Source organism: Copadichromis virginalis, linkage group LG7 (assembly GCF_057382275.1).
Source record: "Copadichromis virginalis isolate Kocher_CV1m ecotype Utaka linkage group LG7, C_Virginalis_male_GT1.1, whole genome shotgun sequence".
In the NCBI taxonomy this organism is placed as follows: domain Eukaryota; kingdom Metazoa; phylum Chordata; class Actinopteri; order Cichliformes; family Cichlidae; genus Copadichromis; species Copadichromis virginalis.
In genome coordinates this window covers 13,563,984-13,590,387 of record NC_140624.1, presented here as the reverse complement: position 1 = coordinate 13,590,387, position 26,404 = coordinate 13,563,984, and the positions used below count along the sequence as shown (strand labels likewise).

The window sequence follows — 26,404 nt, the reverse complement described above, 5'->3', positions numbered from 1 at the left end:
CTGTACGAAACTCCAGTGACTGCAAAGCTATTCTCCTGAGATTAAAAGCACACTGAAGACTGCTGCACTCATTTACCACTTTATTAGGAACACCCGTGGATATATAAATCTGCCATACATTTCACAAGGCTTCTAAATGTTATGTTTTAATTACTTTAAAACAAAAAATAAGATAGAAAAAGGGGGATCAGTCTACATAATGTTTATTACTGATGTCAAATTAGGTGACGATGGTGGTGGTGAAGTAGACCTCTGGGCTAATGGGTTAGACAATAGGTTAGGAAATCTTTTTTTTTTTAATCTTTTTTTTTTTTCATTTTTCTTTAAAGTTCTGTCATACACAGGCAAAATCTCGAGTTTCTACAAGAAACAAATTCTCCAAGGTGTTATTTTAATAGACGTACCTAACAGGTAGACGTTTGGTTTGGGATCTACATTCCAGTGCTGGGGAAATTATTTATCTATCTATCTATCGTGACTCACAGAGACTGGGTGTTTTCTCATTTTCTTTGGCTCGTTGACTAAATGCTCACCGCGGTCCATTCTCATTGTCCAGTGTTTCACTTGAACTGGTCCAGCAAGTTATCTCTGGGCTGGTGCCTCACACCGAGTCCCCATATCGATCCGCCAGCTTTACCTGCCGCACGGACACTGCGTCTTTGGAGACAGTCCTCACTGTTTGCCGTCTTTCTCACTTTCAACCGAAAGTCCTCGGGCACAGCCATGAGGTCTTCCGTCGCGTTTGTCATTCTCCTGGTCTTCTGCGTTGGATTTACTGGATGTAAACCCTCGTCGCCCTGTCCGAGTGGCCAGTTTATGCTGAAGAACCAGTGTGTCCTGTGTCATCCCACCTGCTCCGAGTGCTACGGACACGAGCTGTTTGAATGCACTACCTGTGGAGTTTGTGAGTAGGATTTTCTTAGCACGTATAACGCGGTGAATATAGGGCTGTTGTTGATGGCTTTCTCAAATGAAAAAAAGGCGATTTTTATTAAATATCCATTACATTTTCCACACACACTAGCTTGCAGTGCATTTGATATACCCACGGATTTTTTTAAAGTCGTGTATCTTATGTGACAATAACTTAAGTTTTCATCATCATTGGCAAAAAGATCCAACACAGTACCTATGAAATGAGGACATGAGAGCACTAAATTTGCATGCCATTGTTCATATAATTGTTTTTTTAAAAGGATTTTATTATAATTTGTTATTATTTTACCACACCTATACCAGATTATGACAAAGACCTGTTGACGACTCAGTAATCCAGTTTTTTTTTTTTTTTTTTACTAGTCTATTTAATGATTACCCAGCTCTTTAAAAAAGGCTTTTGTTCGATGAGGAGCATTCAGCTCTGGTTTACCATTTACTCTTGTTAAACAATCAGAGAGGCTGGCTGTAGGACTTGCTGGCTACCTCTGAAATAGGGAAGGGTTGAATGTATGAATGTATGATCGTTTTTCACCCGAGTTTTCACGGTGTAATGTGATCGTGTCAGAAAGAGGCCTTTGTTAATCAGAACAGGGAAAAAATATCTGGAAGAGCTGGAAGTAGTGCTGTTGCTGTTGACTAGGCTCAACCTGCAAAAGCTGCAACTCTGTCCCTCCTTCCCTCACACTCTCCCTCCCTTGAACACACACTACTGATTCTCTTACTATACATTGTTGCTGGGTGGACCTATGCTTGGTTGTCATGTGCCATATTTTTCTGATCATGCTGTGATTGAGGGAAGTGGAAGGATAAGAGAGGCAGCAGCTTGCAGCCGCTCTCCTCCCTGTCTCACACGTCTTCTGTGTGGCGCTGAGCAGATGAGACAATGCTGTAACTCGGCTGCTCTCAGAGATGCCTCAGGTGCCACAGGTGCCTTGCTAGGCTAGTGGCAGGTGGCAGAGCATTAATCATGAGGGCCAACACAAGGCTGTCTCTGCTTACAGCTCTGATCTCTGGTCTCCCGCTAATTGCCAGTGTTTATATTAGTTGGAGCATCAGTCCACAAGTGATCTGGCACTGTTGCTGTCTGCAGTCAGTCTGCAGTCAGTTTAGAATGATCTTTATGCCTTCCATTCGCCTGCCGCTATTCTCTGTTTTTATTAAATATGCATGTGAAATCTCTGAATCCAGCACCTCCCAGCAGTTGCCACAGATTCCCTCAGCAATCCTCATCTTTCATTAGGCACTTACTTTTACACAGTTGCAGTGTCTTTTTAACTTTCCTTCATCCGACTGGCTGTCAGATGAAGAAAAGATTAAAGCTTACCTCTGTATTTATTAGGAGAATCTGAATGTTTTTCACTCTCAGAATAAGGCAAACAGCATTTTTATGATAAGGGAAAATAGAGTATGCTAACAGCTCCTCCGTGACCTCCTCAGATGAAGACGGACAGGAACGTTTCCTCCACCAAGGTCGCTGTCGGACACACTGCCCACGGGGATTCTATCCTGACAGGGGTCACTATGCCTGCCTGCCCTGCATAGCCAATTGTGAACTGTGCACAGATGGCAACATATGTGCCAAGTGTCGAGGACATTACAAACTTCACAATGGGGTCTGCCAAACAGCACTCTGCGGCATAGGTAAGTGCAAAACAGAGTTTTTGTGGAGGCGATATCTTTGCCTAACAGAGAGGCATTCAGTATTCTGGACCTCTGTGTTTCAGGGCAGGTGCAGGACCCTGATACAGGAGAGTGCATTGACTGTGAAATTGGCTGCAAAACATGTTACACAGGTAAACATGCTTTCTGTATGAGGCCCACACACCATTACTGTTTAGCGATGTATATTAAAACGCTGATAAAGGAGCACAATGCAGTTTGTTTCTCCCTATGAATGCTAATTAATTACCTTTTCTCCTCTGTTCCCAGAAGACCCAGAGATCTGTAGCAGCTGTGTTGAAGGTTACTTTCTGTGAGTGTTTTTTTTCTTACCTTATTATTATATTTTGATAACTGTGTTTTCCTCCTGTTCTGCTCTGAAATCATCCACAGACAACAGCGTCAATTGGCAATTATCTTTTCATTGTTTATGGATTTGACAGGTATTTTCTATTAGTTTGAATATTAGTAATTATTAGTAAAAAACATAAAAAATTGAAATCATTATTTTTTGTAATTTCTTTTCTGATTTTTAACAGTTTTAAAATTAGTTAATCAGTTTACGCTTATAAATTTGAGTTCAAAAGGGCTGAAATGTTGCAAATAGTAAAATGAGAAAACTCGACTTAGTTATTTGTTTATCCGGCATGGAACAGTTATGCTTTTGCATGCTATGCTTTATGATTTTTCAAACAGTTTTTCTTTTTTTATGGAGATTAAATATGCTGCCAAGAAGCAATTAACCTCACAATGACCCTGTAATTGTTTTTTACATTCAATGGTATTGCTTTGCAGGAAAAAAAACAACAACAACAAAAAACGGGTCTTGTAAATCTACATGCACTGTGAGGCATTATATGGCCAACCATTTCACAAATTGCTTATCAGAATATGCTTAGCTTTCTTGCCTCTACAGAAAATTGCATCTATATTCCTGTTTACACCAGCTTATCAATTGGACGCAGTGTGTAACACAAGTTATAGAGCCAGAACAGACCCCCCAATTGTGCACTCCTCCCTCGAGTTTAGGCCTCCTGGAATCGTGTGAATCAGGTTACCTTCCATTCAGAATCATACGCTGTTACCTGAGCCTTGGTTTTGAGCTCAGAAGAGACTTAACAAAGTGTTCTTATGTGTAAGGAGTAGAGAAAAACAAGTAGAGATGGAAGAGCTGCAAGAAAATACAGCACCTGCTTTTGTGGATGCTACACAGGTTTATTGGGATAGTCTATTTTTCTGCATCTGCTTGTGTAGTTTTCTTTAAAAGTATGGTTTTAGAGATTCAATATGACTGTTCATCTTAGCATTTTATGTTGTTATAGCTATTATATATCTACATGTGTAGCAGACAAAAATAAAATAAATATAATCCAGCAGGGAGCTATTATAAATTGGAAAAACAGCCACACTGCGACAGATTGTGACAGTTTCGAGCACTAAAAGAAATTCCTCCTTTTGAGATTTTGCTGGTAGTGAAAAATGTTAAAGTTCAACAGCTTTGGCATAACCATGAATCAGTGAGGCCAGTGTTACTCTTGCATTAAACGCCGCCTTTTAAAAGAAATCACAGCATGATGGATGTTTGGTATTTATTGGCATTTACTTTCCTCCCCAAGGAACCAAAGAAGTGCAGCAAAACCAAAAATTGCTGTGATTCATTCTCACTATAATTTAAATCCTTCATTTCCCGGGGCTTTCTCTTTTCTGAGACTACCTGCAGTATATTTTCTTCCTTACTAACAAAGTCCAGGAGTAAAAGACCTAAACAGAAGTTGTGTTGGAAATGCAAATGTGCTCTTCTGGAATGGATAGCCTGGTGTTTGCACAGGGGGATTCTTAAACATCCTGCAGATTTTAAAGCAGAGTAGTTTTTCCTGGCAAGAAATGGGGCCTGGTTTGTACCAGCTGCTATTGTGAACCACTTGATGGATGCATCGTGGCGCCTCCAGCTGTTCCTCTTCAAACAACCCCCACATCTTAGCACCAGATCCACGGCAACGCAGCAGGAAGGGCAGGTTGGGCTGTCACTGGTCAGGTTCCCTTATGTAGGAAGGTGGTGGAATAGGCTACACAAGATGCTGCATCACATATGTTAGTGGCTTATTTGCTGCTTGGCTAAGTCCCTCTTTCTTTAATGTTTTAGCGTGACATCTTTGCAAATCAAATCTTCACTTTTTTTAAAGCTCGTTTCTGGGGCAGCTGTCTCATGTTTAATAAGACAGTTAAGCCCCGAAGGACTGATAGGATAGGTTAATGACAGAAATCACCCCATACCTGCGGGCTACAAATAAAACACCAATTATCTTTTCGCCTTAAGAAGAAAGTAGAACCACAATATGCTTGAAGAAAGCCAGCCTACATTGTGCTTCCTGTCCCTACTGTTGTTCGTCTAAACTGCATGAGTTGGGAGAGGAGTGCTCTGAAGTCAACAATTCATCTACAGGTGTGCGGCTTACTGACACAATGCATGTTGGGATTACCACTTGTGTGCGGTATACCTTGTGTTTCTGCTGCCATCAGATCATGGTGCTTTTCATTGGCTTTTTTGATATCACAATAGTTCTGTTCAGCATGTTTGCTTTGCAAAACAGAGTCTACTTTCATTTAATAGCTGTGGCAGGGAGTTCAAGTAATGTAGTCACTGACCTATTAAAAGTTCTACTGAGGAAAAATACTTTGCTAATTGCCAGGGATTCTTATTGCTCACCACGTGCAAACAAGTTAAAGAAACTAATGGAAGATTTTCAATGAACCTTTCTCTACAGTTTCAGGCACCAGTGTCGCAGACATTGTCCTCAGAGCACCTATGAGGACAGAGGCAGGCGTGTCTGTCTCTCCTGCCCAGCACCATGTGAAGACTGCAGGAATAACACGCACTGCTTTGCCTGCCAGCCTGGTTACTTCCTCAACGGTAGAAGCAAATAACAATCATATATCTATGCTTTCCTTACTATCAGTATACTAAATGATGCAGATGTTCCATACCATACTAAAAGAGTATATTCAATATATTCTTTAATCACGTTGTTTTTGAGACTAACCAAAGACAAATGAAAGCACTCTGAGTCTTAATTTGGCTTGCAAAACATGTTCATTTAAGCAAATCTGTAACATAAGATATGCAAATGTATGATTTATGCAAACAAAGAAGAAGGGATTGTGTTTTTGTGTTCTGTAGGCGTGGGAGAAAAAGGTTGGAGACTGTAAATAAAGCCTGGAAACAAAACTATAGTAAAGAAAGGTTGGCGAGCCCACTGCTGCACTAATCGGCCTCCACCTTCTCCAGCTACAAGGTCCAGTTTCAAAAAAAAAAAAAAAAAATCTAGGTCATTGTTTTGTGCCTGGGCAGTCAGATGGAATTTGGAGAGAGAGTGATCCTATAAGGGCAAAGGAGAAGGATTTACGCAGCAGTGAACAGCTCACTTATGAGAATAAGTTTATCAGCACCATTTAAAGAATAAATAGTGTTTTTACAAATCAAAGTAACTTCTTATGGTTTGTCTTGACTTATTTCTACAGAAAAAAGTAGAAGAGAACATGTAGAGAAGTGCTTTTGTCTGCTATAGCATCCATGTTTTTAAGATTGTCAGTATAGAAGAAATGCTGTAATGGAATAATGTCGTAATAACATTAGTCCCTCTCTGTGCTTCTGTGTCTGTGTCAGAGGGACAATGCATTAAAAAGTGTCCTCAGCAAACCTTCAGCGACTCCAGCGGGTGGCGCTGTCAGTCTTGCCACAGCTCGTGCCAGACATGCCACGGACCTCGTGCAACAGACTGCGACCTTTGTCCTGGTGGGAATTTTCCTGTACATGGACAGTGTCCTCACATTAACTGCCCACAGGGACAGTATTTTGATGGTAAGTAGAGGAAGCACGGTGAAAGCTGACTTAGGCTGGTTAAAAAAGAAGTTTTATGTGATCCACTGTAATCCAGGTAAATTACAGATTTACAAATTTACGAACAAAAGGACAGAATGACATATCAGGTCATAGCTGAATCGCAGATAACACTCGTAACACGATACTTCTCTGAATCTCGGGTGGAAATGATTGCTTTTCTCCTTTGGGTGACACTGGAGGTCAGTACACTGTCCCAGAAATGTGGAGGGATTCATCGTCTTGCTCAAGGACACTTTAGGAAGTTGATACTTGCTCTGCTGAGCCCACAAGCTTGAACCCTGCTGAAGGACCTCTGGGGTCATCTGCCTCAAGCATCTACCTCTCTAGCCCCTTCTCTTTTGTGTCTGTGTCACCAGCACTTGGATACAATACTCCATTGTTCTTGTTATCAGCCATATACGGTTAATAAGTCGATTGTTTTAATTTCCACATCATTGGTTTCATTATTTGCTTACGCGTGTGGATAAGCCAGCTTCGTCAGGAGCAGTTCGCATTCAGCCATCAAGTATTTTTCCAAGCTATATACTGCTATTGTAAGGAAACAGCTTCATTTAAAACATTCTACTTCGTAGGTTTCGATTTTAACACAGGTGTCATTCACATATCTGTAAAACTGACCAGTGCTGTCACTTTGAGCCAAGAGCTGTTATTGTGCATTTGCAATTTAGTGTTTGTTTTTTTTTTTTTTTTTTAAACACTAGTGCCTGTTTTATCCTTAGGCAACACTGAACATGAATGGTTTTAGAGCAATACCTTTTCTTAATGTTTGCTTTTGAATACAGAATGCAATAGTCCAAAAGCTCCTGATTATCAATCATTTCTGTTTATTTCTGCCCAGAGCCCTTTCTTATACAGTCTATTTGTGCCTGAGACACTAAATCTTGTTATGGTTCCCTCTTGTGGTGGGGATGGTTAAAACAAGCTGTGTGCTGTATGTATATTCTTTTCCATCCAGGGAAATATGGTGAATGTCACACGTGCAATGTTTCCTGTAAGACCTGTTTTGGCCCACAGGCACTGGATTGTTCTTCTTGTTTTAAAGGTAATATTTACTGCTTTTAGCTTTTCAGAGTAAACTATCTTAATCGCGATGTTAATTCTTGATGCCAATCGTGCGAGTGTGGATGTGTGTGTATTTGTGCTTCACAGGATATTTCCTGGACCAGGACAGTTCCTGCGTAGAGCAGTGTCCACCTGGCTCATATGCGAACTCTGCCACTCAGCTGTGTGAGGACTGCTCTCCCAGCTGTGAGGCCTGTGTGGACACCAGTGATAACTGCATCAGCTGTTCCAAAGGCACCGATAAACTTTTTCTCCACCAAGGCCGGTGCTGGTCCAATTGCCCAGAGTAAGCAGTTTGATAAGCGGTGAAACAAACACGGAGCTATGCAATGATGACACGATCTTCTTCGTGCTTCGCTTCTCTTTTGTTTTCTCCCAACCGTATTGGGGTTATTTTTGTTTTGTTTTTCTTTAGAGGTTTCTTTGAGACAGCAGAGGGGTCGTGTGAAGCCTGTGATAGCTCCTGTCTCACCTGTGATGACATCAAATCCCAGTGTCTGTCCTGTGCTGACGGCTACTACCTGGAGAGTGGCATGTGTAGACTCAACTGTTCGCTGGGAATGTATCCTGCAGATGATGGTACCTGCAGACGATGTCCTCCCCACTGTGAAGTTTGCTCAGATGACAGGACCTGCTTCCGTGAGTTATTAGCACAGTCAGCAGATTTAAAAGATATAATGTTCGATACAGGTGAGAGATTTGTGTTATAAATTTTTCACCCCTCCAGGGTGCAGTTTCCTCTACTTGATGCTGAACGGTGAGTGTAAGGCTAGTTGTCCTGTGGGCTATTATGAGGACATGGAGGAGGGCCGCTGCGGTCAGTGCCACCCTACGTGTGGCAGCTGTTCAGGGCCTTCAGCAGATGATTGTGAGACCTGCTCAACCTACAGCCCCAAGCTCTATAAAGGTGTATGCTCAAAGGACTGCCCCGCTGGTACTTACTATGAGACTGCAGCTATGGAGTGTCAAGGTGAGCACCTGGATTCACAGATTTGATTTGGTTTTAAACACCAAATATGTGGAGTTTTCTTGTTACGGCTTCACCGTTCTACAGCGAGAATTCTTTCTAGTTTTCATGATGCTACTACGTCAGTTCAAAGACCATAAATTCAGATGTCAAAATGATTAAAATACACTTTAATCATTTAATCATTTTAATATTTATTCAATTTTGATGAAATTGAAATTTTAGAAATTGAAACTGTAGCAACTATGAAATGCAACTGTCAAATTTCATTTCATTTAAATCCAATGATATTACCTCTGTTCGAGTTTTGGATTTGACCTTCCTAGTAGCAGGAATTCTGCAGTGTTGCAAAGTTATTTGTTTTTATCCCTCAGCCGTAAAAGGCTGATGGGGTGTGGTTGTCACCTTGCGGAGCGGGTGGCTGGCACGAACACTCAAGTTTATGAATGTGATAACTCGAGAAGGAAACCACCTAAGACTTTTAAATTGATAAAATTATTAATTATTTAATTATTATTATTATTTAATTAATTAATTATTAACTAAAAATTTCAGAAAACTTCAAATCTCGGCGACCTCGACCTCAAGGTCAGAAGATCTTGTGAATGTGATAACTTCAGAACAAAGCAACATAGGATTTTCACATTTATACCATAGGTGCATCTACTAGGAGCCTGAGGGGTACTACTGGCACCACCAGAACTTTTAAGATAATGTTAAGATAACCCCACAAGTAATATTCTCTAATGTTTTTTCACAATGTGTTGCTGAAAGTACTTTGACTCACAGGACTTGCATCTGTGTAATATAGAGTTGGGATATCCCTTTGAATAAGTACGGTAGTTGGATAAATTAACATGTAGATGTGTTGCAATAATCATGCATAATACTCAAACTGACCCTTTCCATGTCGTAGTTTTTAGGGAATTGATGTAAAAGAAGCCCAGAGTTATTATTATTGTATTTTCTGATTCATTTTTATTTGATTCTTTGATTTCAGAGTTTCATTTAGTTTCCAGAGTGGGTTTGCTATTTTCAGTTTTGGTTTTACTGTTTGAAAATGTTGCCTTTTAGTTTAGTTTGTATTAGTTTTAGTGTTTATTTCATGTGCTGGAGGCAATGTTTCGGAAAAAATCTGGCACAGACTTTTTAAAAGCAGTTTACTCCCAGTCCTGCAGTATTATAGTATCTATACTATACTGTAGTGTTTATACAGTCGTACCTATACTACTGTATAAATTAGATCATAATGTAAAATAGATCAGCTTGCAGCACCACATTCGTTTCAGCGGAACTGCTGATTTTTTCACTATACAGCTCCTATTCTCACCACTTGAATTTGTATATCAGCAATCGGTTCTGGATCTCCTCCACAACGTTAGAAGTGTGACCCTTCAACTTGTCTTTCATTTTGGGGAAGAGGATAAACTCACCAGGAGCCAAATATGCCAGAGTTGGGCCAGTGGTGACAACACCACGTAGCACAGTGGAGATGCTAAAGTTTCTCTCCCTTAGACAGCTCAGCGTAATATAGTAAAGCTCACCACAGAGAATCAGACAAATTTATGGTGCAAGCTCTGTAAAAGTATAATAAAAAAAACCAAAATGCACATGTGCCGCCTTGAGGTTTGAACACTGTGGACTCCACACACACTAATGTCCACAGACATGAAAGTTAGGTTAGCTAGACTCAGAAAGTTAAATGTTTGCGCTGTGCTTGAGGTCCATGGAGTGGTTAGAATGGCACTCACACAGAACAGTCTATAAAGCATGCACTAGAAGTCCACACCAAGTACACAAAGAAAAAACCTTGAAAGCGAGATCATCCAATTTTTTTCCTCACACCTTCTATTAGACTTTCTTTTCCATACTAATTACCTTGAATAATGTTAAAGCTTGAATAAGCGTTAAAAATAAAATAAAACAGAAAAAGTGTAACAAAGGGAGGTTAATGCAATGGCCAAAAGCAATTACTAAACTCACAACTGAGTGATAATGAAATAAGCTATTTGCTTAAAATGAAATCCATTCACCTCTAAAACATGATTATTGTACCCTCTTGTGTAAATGTGGTAATGTGACATGAAGGTGTTGCAATCTGCTTTGCTTGGTTGTATTTAGAGTGCCACCAGACTTGCCTTAGCTGCACCGGGCCGGACGCCAACGAGTGCACCCAGTGCGAGAGAGGACTCGTGTTGGATCCAAACACGTTACTGTGTGGTGTGACGGGTGATACGGCCTGCCCACCGGGGACCTACCTACACAACGACCAGTTCACCTGCAAGGGTTGCCACCGACACTGTCTTTCGTGTGAGGGGCCAGGCAACGATGAATGCCAGACCTGTGCTGTCCCCAGATATCTTTACAGTGAGCATTTTCAACAGGTTTATGTGCAGACACAGAGGTGATTTGTGGTATAAATGAAAATCAGCACAAAACTGATTGTTTTAAAGGTGATTTATCATGCAAAGACAAAACAAATCTGAATCATTTATCTTTTAACTGTTAGCTCTACAGGTGTTTGAAAAAGCCTTTTCTCATTTTAATCACTAATGAAATTTTTGGCCCAAGTTATAGACTTTGCTTTTGCATTTAGTGCTCTCACAGCTGGCTTCATAATAATGGCTTTTGTAAGACTATTTGACAATTTCAGGTTAAACAGATTTATGCAGTTGTACTGGTTGCTTCTCTGAAGTGAGTACGCCACCAAGTTAAGGTGCTAACTCTGTTGCTGTATGCTTTTTTTCCAGACAGCACATGTGTTAATATGTGTCCTGATGGCACGTATACCACAAGGCAGGAAGCTGATGGAAAGATGTTGGGACTCTGTTTGCCTTGTGACCACGTGTGTTCCTCTTGCACTAGTGCATCACCAAGAGATTGCCTTACGTGTTCTCCAGGATATCTGCGGCTCCTTCAGCTCTGTGTCACCCATTGTCCCACTGGGTAGAAAGCTCTGTTACTATTTGTGAAATGTTTACCTCAAGTAGACAAACAATTTCTGCAAACAGACCTTTATGCTTCAGTTGCCTAGAGATAATACAGTATTTGTTTTGGAAGTGAACCAAAGTTTCTTAGGAAGAAAGGGTGTAACGTGGTTTCTCCTTCTTCAGCAGCAAAGTAACTTTTTCTTAAAGCTTTTTTTTTATTTTATCAGTTACATATTTGACAAACATGAAGGAAATGTTTTAACCCATTTTTTTATGCATTTCTTCAGGTATTACAGGGAGGGCTCCCAGTGTCATAAATGTCACCAGTCCTGTGAGCTGTGTACAGGACCGGGGCCCGAGTCTTGCAGGGCATGTTCCCCTCCTCTGCTGGAGCTGAAAGGCACCAAGCTGTGTGTCGAACGCTGCCCACACCGCTTCTATCAGTCTAACGACATCTGCAAAAAATGTCATATCAGTTGTCAGACATGCATAGGTAGGTAGAGGTGAAATGTCAAACCAGTGAGTCAACAGAAACCCATTTTTAAGCATTCAGGCATGTTTTTTACATGTTATTTCTTTTACTGTGTTACATACAGCTTTTTGTTCTAATCATTTCATTTAATTTCAGTTCAGCAAACAGAAAAATAAAATTCCTTCTGAAATGTAACACTGATGTAACTATTTAGACCATTTGCTTTCATTTTAACTCAGGAGTCTCTCTTTCTCTTAATCATCTTTGAGATGTTTCTGTACCTTGATTGGCACATGAAAACAAAATCAAAGGGGAAGCAAAAGGAACTCAAAAGCCCTCCCTAAAGTGCTTGTAGACATGACTGTGTGGAGGCACAGATCCATATTCTTACAGGGAGCACATTTGGAGCAACAAGCACTCTTCCTGTAGACAAACGATTCCCAAACTGAGGAATCATGAGAGCAAGATCGTGGTACTAAAGGTGGTTAGGAACCTGGTGACCTCCAGAGAACCTGTGGTGACATGGGACAAATAGAATATGCATTATAGCAGCACTCCAGTGATCTGGGTACAGTATCTAGCAGCACAGCTTCATTCAGTAGTATTAAATGGGGGGGGGGAAACCCTCAATTGTTACTTTATTTTTTATTTTGTAGACTGACTGTTGACTGTAAATGGTTTTCGGATACTAAATGGTGGTATGCTGGGTAAGACTGTTACCTCACAGGGTCCTGGATTTGAATCCAGTCTAGAGTCCTTCTATATGTGGATGTCTGCATGGGTCTCTCCAGTTACTCTGGCTTGTTCTCACAGTGTGATGAACTGGGTTGCCACCACCACCACCTTTGACCCTGAACTGGGGCTTGAATAATTTCTGACTGTACTTTATATTTCCAAACTGTCAATATCGTGGATTCACTTTCTCATTAGGTATCTGCTCAGTGCCTGTATGTGTGTTTGCAGATGCCTCTCCTCAGGGCTGCTTGACTTGTGACTGGGGCAGCATGCTACAGGACAAAGTGTGCTATCCACGCTGTAAGGAGGGACTGTACTTTTCTGAAGAGGTGGGTTATGATTAGGGCTGTTCGATATGACGATATATATTGGATGACGATATAAAAACGTCTATCGTTTCATTTTATGCTATTGTTTGTTTCGTGGTGTCACAAAATAAACTGTTTACGGCAATATTTTTCATCGTTTTGATGGTCACTGTAGTGGCTATATTAATTTCTTAAAGTTCTCTATTTCTCTTATATTCAATATAACCACACTACAGATGGACAAGCGCCTGTTTTATGCTTTGTGGTTAGCAACAACAACGGTAACACCATCGCGTGTCCGCTTGTTTATGTTCCACATAAACCTTTCACAATAAAGCTCAAGATCCTGTTGAGACTTTTCAAAATAAATTGAATCACGTGAAAGAGCAGATTATTTACGGATGAGAAGTAAAAAAAGAGCCGCCAGGTGCTAAAAGACTCAAACGTTAGAACAGGCTTTCCCCGCAGCATGCCGTGTAATAAATACTCACAAAGAAAACGGCGGGCATTACAATTTATGTCTAAAAATGTATCGTTTCATGCATCGGTTAAAACACTCGACTCCAGCTACATGACGCCCAGCTGGAAACACTTCCCGCAAGTCGAGCTGCCCGAAGTTCACAGAATTTACAGAAAATGTTACAGTTTTGTGATTTATATCATTATCAGACGATAGAATTCTTATATCGGGATATGAGATTTTGGTCATATCGCACAGCCCTAGTTATGATTTAATGATCGTCTTGTCATTGTACTACTCTATGTATCATAACCATTGTATTTAAAGGCAAATGGCAGGTGTTCTCGCTTAAATTGATAGCATAGAATCTGCCTACAGACACTAATTGATCACACCACCGTAAATGAGTGAAATAATAAAAAACACTGATCCAAATTAATATTTTAGTTTGGCTGCCACATATATTCGTAAGCGAGCTACCACGGATGTTTGCTGTATGCCTACTAGCTTGTGACAGTACACAAAAGAAAGTAAATAGACATCCTCTCAAAACCAGGATGTAGTAAAACAGGATTAACAGTGAGTAATACTGACATACTGAATTGTCAGGTTAGAACTGATAGTGGTGAAACAGGCTGGGCTATTTGCCTTCCATTCTCTTCAGAGCATAACATAACCTCTGGCATAACCTTTTATCTAATGTCTGTATCTAACTGTTCGATTGTAGGAAACATGCAAGCCTTGCAACAAGTCATGCAGGCATTGCTACGGCCCCGGACCTGACCACTGTCTGACTTGTCACACTGACTCTGCTCTTCATGCTGTGGAGAACCGTTGTGCTCCATGCTGTCAGACTGGAGGCAATTACACCAATTGCTGTGTTTGTGACAGCCGCTCAGGTAGTGATGCTGTCTTTCATAAGCGAAAGAAAAGTGTATAGATGTGACAGTTTACTAAAGGAATTTTGTGTTTTTTCTAGCACTGTGTGTGGAGGCCCCCCAGCCTAAATCAGGAGACATCCAGGAAACCGATATGAGTTTGTCCTCCAGAACTCTGAAGCACACCTCGGCTGCCTTGCCTATTGCTCTGCTGCTGGCAATTGGTTTGACTCTGGCTGTATTTGTCTTGGTTAAAGCCCATGCTAGGAAGAGGCTTTGTTGGAAACGAAGCTATGAGAGATTGAGTGGTAGTGCGAACATTAACATGCCCCACGGCGTGCCCGAGCCAGATAGCGGAGATGAGGTAGATGTGGTGTACACCAGCAAAGGTGGATCCGTTTATCGGCGTTACAGCTTCATCCACGAGCAGGACACAGATGCAGACCAGGATGTGGATGAGAACATCCGTTTTAGTCATTCTTAGATGCATTTAGAGCTCAGAGTAATTGAGGAATGTTTCGGGATGCTCAGTATCAAGATGGACACGTAGTCAAAGTTAAAATAGTTAATGTGTTAAAGAGAATGCAGCAGTAATTTTCTTTGGTATGTTTCTTTTGACTTCAGGTGAATATTTATTCTATGAAGTGCCTGTATCTGTATAATGGAAATTCTTAGACACGTGAAACAGTACAGATCATACACGTTTGTGTAAATGTATATGGGGTTTTTTTTTCAACTTGACATTAAAGTCGTGCTTGTGAAACAGTGAATTGGTCATATACTGTAAGTTAAACTTGTTTGTTGGAAAGAGAAAATCTTTTCTAATTTACATCGTTTGAATGCCTTGAAACAACTGCCTTAAACCCTGTCATCCTGGTAATGTTATCAGTGTCATCTGGTCTATCAGTGTCATCAGTAGAGTTGAATACAATTCTGCAAACTGTAAAATACTCCAGGAATGTTTTTTGGTTTTCCACACCTTAGTTTTACATATTTCCTAATGTAATGAAACAGTGCAGCCTCTCACCATTTAGTCGAACTGTAACCTGCACTGAAGACAAAGTCACCTGTGCGGCAGTCCCTTTCAAACAAGGATATGTATTTTACAAAGGGTCGTATGTTAAGAAATCTTTTTCTTACCTTGATGGTTTTGTTCCTTTCTTTTGCTCTTTGGACATTTGGCTCTGAACAGTCATCGTCTGATCTGCAAATACCTCCTCAGTTCTCAGCTGATCTGCCTGGTTGTTCGACTATTATCACTGGTGATGTGAAAGGTAAGGAAGGTGAATTAGAAAGGCTTCTGTCATCCAGGAAAAAGAATGTTTTTTCTGAGGACTTCTACATTAATGCAACAGTCAACTGTCAAGTTTACGTTGAAGAAAGAGGTTTCATCACAGCTCCTCTCAGTGAGGAAGAGAAAGATTTCCCCATTGCATACTCCATGGTGATCCATGACAACATTGAGATGTTTGAGCGGCTTCTACGAGCTGTTTATGCTCCTCAGAACATTTACTGTGTACACGTGGACCAGAACTCCTCTGCATCATTCATGAAGGCTGTGGCTGCGATTGCTTCATGCTTTCCTAATGTGTTTGTAGCCAGTAAATTAGAAAGAGTGGTATATGCCTCGTGGTTCAGAGTACAGGCAGATCTGAATTGCATGAAAGATCTGCTAAATACTCACATCAACTGGAGGTACCTGCTTAACACCTGTGGGACAGACTTCCCCATCAAAACAAACAGAGAGATGGTGAGGGCACTGAAGCTTCTCAATGGGAGGAACAGCATGGAGTCCGAGGTGACTTCTGGCTACAAGAAAGGTCGTTGGCAGTATCACCACAATATCACAAAGAGTGTTATCAACACAAATGTGAGGAAAAGTGACCCACCAATCAGCATCCCCATGTTCTCAGGAAATGCCTACTTTGTGGTCACAAGAGCTTTTGTGGAACATGTGATGGAGGACAGAGAGGTTCAGAAGTTTCTGGAGTGGGAGAAGGACACATACAGCCCTGATGAGCACTTGTGGGCCACCCTGCAGAGGATGCCCTCTGTTCCTGGGTCAATGCCCCAAAATGGGAAGTATGACATGTCAGACATGCTAGCTTTGGCTCGGGCAGTGAAGTGGTCGTATTCAGCAGGAGATATGAATAAAGGAGCCCCATATTACCCATGCACTGGTGTTTACAGAAGATCTGTTTGTGTGTATGGAGCGGGTGACCTCCCATGGCTCCTGAAACAACACCACCTGTTTGCAAATAAGTTTGATCCAGAGGTTGATGATGTTGCCATAAGGTGTCTGGAATCAGTGCTGCGTTTCAAAGCTTTAGTCCATGACCCACTGTCCACTAGGAAAATGTGACCATTGAGTAATACTTACAATGAATTAAAAGTGTAATTCATTATAAGTGAAGTTTGCGTTGTTTGTTGTAAGTAGAAAGTCCTTTCTAAGTTACACCCGTAGAAGATCCTGAAACAAACAACTGGATTATACTCGCTCTTCTTGGTAATGTTATCTGATTGCATTTAACACTACTCTAAAAGCGGCATTAGTAGTGTTGATGCTCAACTATGCAACAGGCAAAAATGGTCTCGGATATTTTTTAGGTTTTCCACACCTTAGATTTACAGACTTCCTTATGTAATGAAACATCCGTTTTAGTCATTCTTAGATGCATTTAGAGCTCAGAGTAATTGAGGAATGTTTCGGGATGCTCAGTATCAAGACGGACACGTAGTCAAAGTTAAAATAGTTAATGTGTAAAAGAGAACGCAGCAGTAATTTTCTTTGGTATGTTTCTTTTGACTTCAGGTGAATATTTATTCTATGAAGTGCCTGTATCTGTATAATGGAAATTCTTAGACACGTGAAACAGTACAGATCATACACGTTTGTGTAAATGTATATGGGGTTTTTTTTTCAACTTGATATTAAAGTCGTGCTTGTGAAACAGTGAATTGGTCATATACTGTAAGTTAAACTTGTTTGTTGGAAAGAGAAAATCTTTTCTAATTTACACTGTTTGAATGCCTTGAAACAACTGCCTTAAACCCTGTCATCCTGGTAATGTTATCAGTGTCATCTGGTCTATCAGTGTCATCAGTAGAGTTGAATACAATTCTGCAAACTGTAAAATATTCCAGGAATGTTTTTCGGTTTTCCACACCTTAGTTTTACATATTTCCTTATGTAATGAAACAGTGCAGCCTCTCACCATTTAGTCGAACTGTAACCTGCACTGAAGACAAAGTCACCTGTGCGGCAGTCCCTTTCAAACAAGGATATGTATTTTAAGAAGCGTTGTATGTTAAGAAATCTTTTTCTTACCTTGATGGTTTTGTTCTTTTCTTTTGCTCTTTGGAGATTTGGCTCTGAACAGTCATCGTCTGATCTGCAAATACCTCCTCAGTTCTCAGCTGATCTGCCTGGTAAGTTGGCTCTTATCCCTGGAGGCAAGCAATGTGAATTAGAAGGGCTTCTGTCATCCAAGAAAAAGAAGAATGTTTTTTCTGAGGACTTCTACATTAACGCAACAGTGAACTGTCAAGTTTACATTGAAGAAAGAGGTTTCATCACAGCTCCTCTCAGTGAGGAAGAGAAAGATTTCCCCATTGCATACTCCATGGTGATCCATGACAAGATTGAGATGTTTGAGCGGCTTCTACGAGCTATTTATGCTCCTCAGAACATTTACTGTGTACACGTGGACCAGAAATCCTCTGCAACATTCAAGAAGGCTGTGGCTGCGATTGCTTCATGCTTTCCTAATGTGTTTGTAGCCAGTAAATTAGAAAGAGTGGTATATGCCTCGTGGTTCAGAGTACAGGCAGATCTGAATTGCATGAAAGATCTGCTAAATACTCACATCAACTGGAGGTACCTGCTTAACACCTGTGGGACAGACTTCCCCATCAAAACAAACAGAGAGATGGTGAGGGCACTGAAGTTTCTCAATGGGAGGAACAGCATGGAGTCTGAAGCCACTCCTAGACGCAAGAAAGGTCGTTGGCAGTATCACCACAAAGTCACCAACAAAGTTATCGGCACATATGTCTGGAAAAGTGCCCCACCAATCAGCATCCCCATGTTCTCAGGAAATGCCTACTTTGTGGTCACAAGAGCTTTTGTGGAACATGTGATGGAGGACAGAGAGGTTCAGAGGTTTCTGGAGTGGGAGAAGGACACATACAGCCCTGATGAGCACTTGTGGGCCACCCTGCAGAGGATGCCCTCTGTTCCTGGGTCAATGCCCCAAAATGGGAAGTATGACATGTCAGACATGCTAGCTTTGGCTCAGGCAGTGAAGTGGTCGTATTCAGCAGGAGATATGAATAAGGGAGCCCCATATTACCCATGCACTGGTGTTTATAGAAGATCTATTTGTGTGTATGGAGCGGGTGACCTCCCATGGCTCCTGAAACAACACCACCTGTTTGCAAATAAGTTTGATCCAGAGGTTGATGATGTTGCCATAAGGTGTCTGGAATCAGTGCTGCGTTTCAAAGCTTTAGGCCATGACCCACTGCCCACTAGGAAAATGTGACCATTGAGTAAAACTTACAATGAATTAAAAGTGTCATTCATTATAAGTGAAGTTTGCGTTGTTTGTTGTAAGTAGAAAGTCCTTTCTAAGTTACACCCGTAGAAGATCCTGAAACAAACAACTTCATTATACTCGCTCTTCTTGGTAATGTTATCTGATTGCATTTAACACTATTCTGTCAGCGGCATTAGTAGTGTTGATGCTCAACTATGCAACAGGCAAAAACGGTCTCGGATTTTTTTTTAGGTTTTCCACACCTTAGTTTTAGATACTTCTTTATGTAATGAAACAGTGCAGCCTCTCACCATTTCGTCAAACTGTAACCTGCACTGAAGACAAAGTCACCTGTGTGGCAGTCCCTTTCAAACAAGGATATGTATTTTACAAAGGGTCGTATGTTAAGAAATCTTTTTCTTATCTTGATGGTTTTGTTCTTTTCTTTTGCTCTTTGGAGATTTGGCTCTGAACAGCCATCGTCTGATCTGCAAATACCTCCTCAGTTCTCAGCTGATCTGCCTGGTTGTTCGACTATTATCACTGGTGATGTGAAAGGTAAGGAAGGTGAATTAGGAAGGCTTCTGTCATCCAAGAAAAAGAATGTTTTTTCTGAGGACTTCTACATTAATGCAACAGTGAACTGTCAGGCTTACATTGAAAAAAGAGGTTTCATCACAGCTCCTCTCAATGAGGAAGAGAAAGATTTCCCCATTGCATACTCCATGTTGATCCATGACAAGATTGAGATGTTTGAGCGGCTTCTACGAGCTGTTTATGCTCCTCAGAACATTTACTGTGTACACGTGGACCAGAAATCTCTGACCCTCTGACTGCAGGTTTTCCCGAATCGTATAAACTCATCGCATATTAATAATCAAGGAACTGCCCTCCCAGCCCATTGTTCCTTCAGTGGTGCTAATTGCAGTCATTATGCAATGTACTGTTTATAAGATTGGGGAAACCTGCTGAGACCAGCGGAGGTCACGCTGAACAACGGCAGGACGTTTAAGCGTGATCAGCTGTTGTTAGCATTTATTTAATATTAATTTCTAGTATCAGCTGATGTTCGGTGGAGCCACAGCTGTAAAAGCTGCTGGTCATGATATCGGTTTGTGTATGTGGGGAGAGGGAAACATGAAGATGAAACCAGGAGATGTCCTTACTGAATCAGTGTTTGTGTGTACAGAGAGACAGCCAGGTTCACAATGGATATAAGAAAGTTTTTTTCAAAAAAAGGAGCCACATTCAGGTAAACTTGTAAAATCAAATGATCCGTGAATCAGCAATAATGTTCGATCAGTGTTTCAATATGTATATCTTTTATTAGATATGCATGTGGTTTGGTTAGGACTTTTTGTTAGTAGTCCGCTGTAAAACTTTTAATGCGTACTCCAGCACATGACAAAACACACAGACCGCACCGGAAGAACAAAACTCCCCCCACCATACTATTCCGGTTGGGCTAGTCCCCCACAGTTATGGCAGGTCTGCACAAACAAATATTGCTTGGTGATCATTTAACCAATGATCTACATCCTCCCCATTTAGCTGGTAGCACCTAACAAAACTAATTCACTCACAAGTCTCTAAACAGTGCTTCTTAACACAACTTTAACTTAACAATGTTTTTTTGCTCGGAGTAACCCCACACCTTAACATAACAGCAATTATGAAAAATGCAAATAGAAAGCATCATATTTCAACATACTGACAACAAACTGATTACACCTAAGGTATCCTAGTGTTTTCCATTTACGTGTATCTTGGGTTGGGTCTGCAGATGCGACCTGCACGTGTAGTGTATGGTGTCTGGTTCACAATGTTCTGGCCGGGCACCTGCACAGCAGGTTGGGGCTGAGGAGAGGATGTGTTTTGTGAATCTTCGTTTGAGCGTGTGTGTGATTGCGGTGTGAGTGTGGAACTGTCCATTGTAGAATGGTTAGTGTCCTGGCACTCAGGGTCATAGTCATGGAGTGGTGGTGGAGGCGGTTCTGCCACTGGGAGGATGTGGCGGCGATTCCTCCTGTAGGTTCTTCCATCGACCTGAATGATGTAGGATCGTGGCTCCTTGCTCTTCCTTTCCACAATTCCCAGCTTGTCGTAGCCTTTCTCTGTCTGCACGCGGACCACTTGTCCTTCTTGCAACAGCTGTAGCGTGCGACTGGACTTATCATAGTGACGCTTCAGTCTGAGTCTTTTGTCGCGAAGTCGGTCACGGATCTGTCCTGTGTCTTTTGCAATGGGTGCCAACAGCTTGCTGCACACAGGAATGCCCGCGCGTGTCTGACGAGACATGAGGCGTTCAGCAGGGGAGCCTAGTTGTGTGTCACGGGGAATGTTTCTAAGATTTAGGAGGTCAAGAAACACATCGGTTCCATCTCGGTGAGATTTTTCCATGAGCTGTTTTGCACTTCGCACTGCTCTCTCAGCAAGACCGTTTGACTGTGGAAACTCTGGGCTGCTGGTTGAATGGGTGAAGTCCCACTGTTTTGCGAAATCAACAAACTGTTGACTAGTGTATTATCTGCCATTGTCAGTGAGGAGCGTGTGCGGTGTGCCATGAACTGAAAAGTGTCTCTTTTGCTTGGAAATGACCGCTGCTGTGGTCAAGTCACGGAGAAGGTCAATCTCAATCCATCCTGAATAGGAATCTACAAGGACCTGGTATTGTTTTCCATGCCAGGTAAAAATGTCAGCAGCCACCGTTGACCATGGGAGGTCTGGAACAGGGTGCAGTTGTAGCGGTTCTCTCTGCTGATGTGTCTTAGTGCTGTTACACACAGTGCAAGAGAGCAGCTCTTCTGCGATGTCTTTTGACATTGCTGGCCAAAAAATGACACTCCTAGCTCTGCGCTTGGTTGCTTCGGTACCTGGATGGCCTTTGTGTACGATGTTGATGTACTCTTTGTGCAGGGACTGGGGAATGACAGTTTTGTGGCTTTTCATGATGATCCCATCCTCCATGCTGAGCTCATCTCTATATGGAAAAAACGGAGCCAGAGCGGGCTGTACTTGGCTCTCTCTGCTGGGCCACCCTCGCTGAATGACTGTGCTGAGCGCTTGTAGCACATCATCTTGTGCTGTGTGCTGTCTTAGCTCCTCCAGGCGAGCAGTGGAGATGTAGCTCACTGTCATCACTTCATAATCAGTGTGTTCGACCAGGCAGTGTGACAGCGGGGCGAGCGGGGCTCTTGCAAGGGTGTCGGCTAGATACATGTATTTCCCCTTTTTGTAGACCAGACTGATGTCGTAACTCTGTAGTCGCAGTAACATCCTCTGGAGCCGGGCAGGGGCGGCATGGATTGGCTTTTTCATTATGGTCACCAGGGGCTGGTGGTCAGTTTCAATGATTGTTGCTTTGCCATCGACATAATCTTTGAACTTTGTGTAGGCAAACACCACGGCGAGGAGCTCCTTCTCTATTTGAGCATATCGCGTCTCTGTGTCAGTGAGAGCACGCGAGGCGAAGGCCACCGGTCTGCCATTTTGCAAACACGCAGCGCCCAGCCCATAGCATGATGCATCACATGTCAGTGTGACTGGCTCCTTGACGTTGTAATACGCCAATACTGGCGGGCTGGAGAGGCATGATTTGAGGTGGTCGAAAGCCTCTTGGTGCTGTGGGAACCAGCACCACGCAGTCTCCTTGTGGGTTAGTTTCCTTAGGGGTGCGGCAATCTCACTAAGATTCGGTATGTATTTCCCAAGGTAATTAACCATACCGAGGAAGCGCTGTAGCAACGTGACATCCATGGGCACCGGCATTGCTCCTATTGCTGTGGTTTTGGAGGGGTCTGCTTTTAGACCGTCCCTTGTGAAGATGTGGCCCACATATGACACTTGATCTAGGCGAAATTTGCACTTGTCAGGGTTTAGCCTGAGTTTGATCTCTCGAGCACGTGTCAGCACTTTTTTCAGGTTGGCATCATGCTCGGCCACTCTGTGTCCTCCGATGATGATGTCATCCACAATGACCGAGCACGGGTAACCGGCAAACAGCTGTTCCATGGAGCGCTGGAACACCTCACTGGCTGAGTTGATACCAAAGGGCATCCGCAGAAACCTGTATCGCCCAAATGGGGTGCTGAATGTGGTCAGCATTGAGGATTTCTCGACGAGCCGTATTTGCCAGAAGGAGTTGTTTTGCATCTAGCACTGAGAACACTGTCGCTCCTGACATCTGTGCTGCCACTTCCTCAACGCTGCGCATTGGGTGATGGGGTCTTTTCAGTGCTGTGTTGAGGTCTTTTGGATTTATGCACAGTCTGATCTCATGCTTGTCTTTCTTGTGTGCTGCCACCATTGAGGACACCCAGTCAGTAGGCTCGGTGACTGGTGTTACAACGCCGATGCGTTGCATGCGTTCAAGTTCAGCTTTGACTCTTTCTTGCATCGCGACGGGGATGCGGTGGGCTGGACGGACGACAGGCTGTACATCAGGGTCTAGTATCATTGAGTATGTGACTGGAAGTTCCCCCAGTTCATCACTGAACAGGTCATGGTATTGTGTGAATATGTGGGAGCTGAAATCTGTGCTGCTTTCTGTGCTGATCTGGTGGACCTCAGGGCTCATTTTCACAATGCCCATTTCCATGCATGCTCGAAATCCTAGCAGCGGTTGCACTTCTCTATCCACCAAAAAGAAAGGCAACGTGTGACACTGCTTCTTTAAGCAACAAGGGAGTGTAACAGTTCCAGTGGTCTGAATTCTCGTGCCTCCATAGGTAACAAGGCTCACAGGATTCTCTTGTTTAACAGTCTGTCTTCTGCCATTCACTGTTTCGAAAGTCTTGAGTGACATGACATTGCATTTCGCTCCCGTATCTACTTTCATCTCTGTGGGCACGCCATTTATGTGTATTGTGACAAATCCCTCATCTTTTTTATTAGCTTTAGCGTGGATGCAGTCAATCTGTCTGTCAAGCTCTACACCATCCACGTAAAACGTTTCATCTTGAAGTGGTGGCTCACTCACTGTTAATTCGTTCACAAGCCGCCTTGCAGTCTGTCTGTTAGGGGCTCTGTGATGGCTGCGTGGTTTAGACTTGCAGCAACTTTTGTAGTGATTCAGTTTTTTTACAGTTGTGACACTGTTGTCCAAATGCTGGACACTTGTCTCGCTTGGCTGCCTCCACATTTGGAGCAATTGGTGACAGTCTGTGGGAATGAAAGGGGCTTAGGCTTGTGCTTGCTGTTCAGAATGGGCTTTACTGCGTCGACACTGGTAGCTTGTGTTGCTAGTGTCTTGCTGTTTTTTTCAGTCATTTCGTGTATTCGACACACCGAGATAGCTTTAGCAAGTGTTAGCTCGCTGTCTCTTAGCAGAGCCTTTCTCAACGTGTCGCTAATGACACCACAGACGATACGATCACTGAGCATCTTGTCAGTGAGGTCCCCAAAGTGACAACATTTAGCCTTGATCTTTAAATCACCGATGAATGATTCAAGTGTCTCACCTGGCTTCTGATTTCTGGTGTGGAATCTATATCTTTCCGTCCGCCATGATGGGGCGACTTCTTTTCTCTTTTTTGTTTTTTCTTTAGCGGCTAATCCGACACAGCGCACAATAAGCAGTGCGGTACCCCGACAGGGATATAAACATACGCGCTGGCGTGACGTCCGTACCGTCTTCTGACACCATGTAGCACTCTCGTGTGATGCGACGAGCCAATAATCACTCTCGATGTTCGTCCGCTGTAAAACTTTTAATGCGTACTCCAGCACATGACAAAACACACAGACCGCACCGGAAGAACAAAACTCCCCCCACCATACTATTCCGGTTGGGCTAGTCCCCCACAGTTATGGCAGGTCTGCACAAACAAATATTGCTTGGTGATCATTTAACCAATGATCTACAGTATTTGTTTCATATTAATTTAATTTTTCATCTAATTGTTTATAATCTATTTGTGTAAGATTGTCAGTCCAAAGAGGGAGAGAGGAAAGAGGGGAACATGAGGAGAAAGTACAAGGTCAGGAAGAACCGGGTAAGAAGACAGACAGGGAACAGTGACAGGCACAACAGAAACTGTTAAACTGACAAAGAGAAAAAACCTGATTTTACTCACACAATCTGGAAGTTGTTTTCCCCCTATATTAAACCTGCTATGCAGAATCTGCAAAACCAACATAACATTATCATTGATTGGGGAGATTAAAATTAATGATATATTTTTATGTGGTTCAGCCACAACTCTACTTAAACCTCAGCCAGTAATAGGTAGGCCAACCTTTGGACCATCCGGTTGTCTGTATGACTGCCGCAGTACGTACATCACATTTGCACACTATCAGAAAGTGCCAAACAGCCCTGGTGGAGTGAGGAGCTGTAGAGAGAAGCAGAGTGCTCTGTTTCTATTCTAAAAATGTTTTAAGCTTGTTTCAAAAGATTCTGTACTGCAGCTTTAAATGTTTTCCAAAAGCACACATACACTTATCAGTGTTTCTCAAACTTTTTACAGTGTGTACCACCTGATAAAATGTCAAGCTCTCCCAAGTACCACTATGAATGTATGAAACTCATAAATCTTACAACACAAAATTAGAATTATTAAATTAGTAAAATTAGTATCAGCAGTAAAGATTTTTTCATACATTATATACATTCTACCACAGGCAAAGTTGCCTCACTTTCATAGTTTTTTATTAATATTTTCTAATAATTTATTTGTAATATTTTTATTCTGTTTTGGGAGTATTTTTTTATGTATCCAAAAAATGCAGTCAGTTTACTTTTTACTCACTATGAGCATCATCCATTATTCTCCCCCAGTAATTAAGGTTAGGATATGTATTTTTTTTTAATATTCCAATTCATTCTTCTTTTCCAGCATTTAAATAACCTTTATCAGATTTGATGGTTTTGCTACAGACTTTTAAAAAAAGTGTTTTGCATTTCTTTCACAAATGTGGGGATTAAATTGTGTTTAAATGTACAAAACAGTGATGTCATGTTTTGTGACGAGGACCCAGGCACAGAGTAATACTTACAATGATTTAAAAGTGTAATTTGTGATATTCGAGTTATTTAAGTAAATATCATGGCATTGATATGTAGTTTTTGAGATTTAAATAAATTATTATAAAGATTTATATTAAGAATTTTTTCATTGCCTTTAGTGAGGTGACGAGGAAACAGGAAGGCAGAGAAATGGAGTTACATGAAGCAAGGGTCCAAAAGCCATGCAGCATAAATAACTGAGCTATTGAGAAACATCGACTAAAATATCAGTCATGTAATATGTAAAAGCCTGTGGTTGTTACTGTGCCATTGTTTTCTTGAGTTTTTTTTTTTAATTTTATGATCAAAATGTTAATGCCTCAGATGCATCTAGAGCTCACCCTAACTGAGGTATGTATCATGGATGCACAGTATCAAGACGGACAAGTATTCAAAGTTAAAATGGTTAATGATCAAAAGAGAATGAAGAGTTAATTTGTTTTGGTAGGTTTCTTTCGACTTAAGGTGAATATTTCCTATATGAGGTGCCCGTATCTGTACAGTATATTACCATTTCTTAGACCACGTGAGTAATGTCTGAAAAGTTAC

General features: G+C 41.8%; 3 protein-coding genes across 3 annotated transcripts; all 3 read left to right on the top strand.

Annotated features, from left to right (window-relative positions):
• Window positions 1-525: 525 nt before the first annotated feature.
• LOC146704600 (uncharacterized) lies at window positions 526-15,086 on the top strand. The gene is made up of 16 exons (XM_085461854.1): window positions 526-904; window positions 2,377-2,580; window positions 2,664-2,732; window positions 2,869-2,911; window positions 5,364-5,509; window positions 6,263-6,457; window positions 7,455-7,541; window positions 7,649-7,847; window positions 7,977-8,200; window positions 8,289-8,531; window positions 10,650-10,895; window positions 11,279-11,474; window positions 11,746-11,951; window positions 12,894-12,994; window positions 14,161-14,332; window positions 14,413-15,086. The coding sequence occupies exons 1-16, from the start codon at window positions 526-528 to the stop codon at window positions 14,793-14,795; spliced, it is 3,093 nt and encodes a 1,030-aa protein (XP_085317980.1). The 3' UTR covers window positions 14,796-15,086.
• A 45-nt stretch (window positions 15,087-15,131) lies between these two features.
• Window positions 15,132-17,265, top strand: LOC146704599 (beta-1,3-galactosyl-O-glycosyl-glycoprotein beta-1,6-N-acetylglucosaminyltransferase 3-like). Its single transcript, XM_085461855.1, has one exon. It carries the CDS (start codon window positions 15,408-15,410, stop codon window positions 16,671-16,673), a length of 1,266 nt encoding a protein of 421 aa, XP_085317981.1. The 5' UTR covers window positions 15,132-15,407; the 3' UTR covers window positions 16,674-17,265.
• A 205-nt stretch (window positions 17,266-17,470) lies between these two features.
• On the top strand, window positions 17,471-19,082 carry LOC146704598 (beta-1,3-galactosyl-O-glycosyl-glycoprotein beta-1,6-N-acetylglucosaminyltransferase 3-like). The gene has a single exon (XM_085461857.1). It carries the CDS (start codon window positions 17,596-17,598, stop codon window positions 18,853-18,855), a length of 1,260 nt encoding a protein of 419 aa, XP_085317983.1. The 5' UTR covers window positions 17,471-17,595; the 3' UTR covers window positions 18,856-19,082.
• The last annotated feature ends 7,322 nt before the right edge of the window (window positions 19,083-26,404 follow it).

What these genes read in the sequence shown, in the direction of transcription:
- LOC146704600 (XM_085461854.1), top strand. Translation starts at nt 526, where the DNA reads ATGCTCACCGCGGTCCATTCTCATTGTCCAGTGTTTCACTTGAACTGG. An exon ending in ACAGGGACAGTATTTTGATG is followed by an intron (nt 6,458 to 7,454) that starts GTAAGTAGAGGA and finishes TTTTCCATCCAG; the next exon opens with GGAAATATGGTGAATGTCAC. An exon ending in TTGTTCTTCTTGTTTTAAAG is followed by an intron (nt 7,542 to 7,648) that starts GTAATATTTACT and finishes TGTGCTTCACAG; the next exon opens with GATATTTCCTGGACCAGGAC.
- LOC146704599 (XM_085461855.1), top strand. Translation starts at nt 15,408, where the DNA reads ATGTATTTTACAAAGGGTCGTATGTTAAGAAATCTTTTTCTTACCTTG.
- LOC146704598 (XM_085461857.1), top strand. Translation starts at nt 17,596, where the DNA reads ATGTATTTTAAGAAGCGTTGTATGTTAAGAAATCTTTTTCTTACCTTG.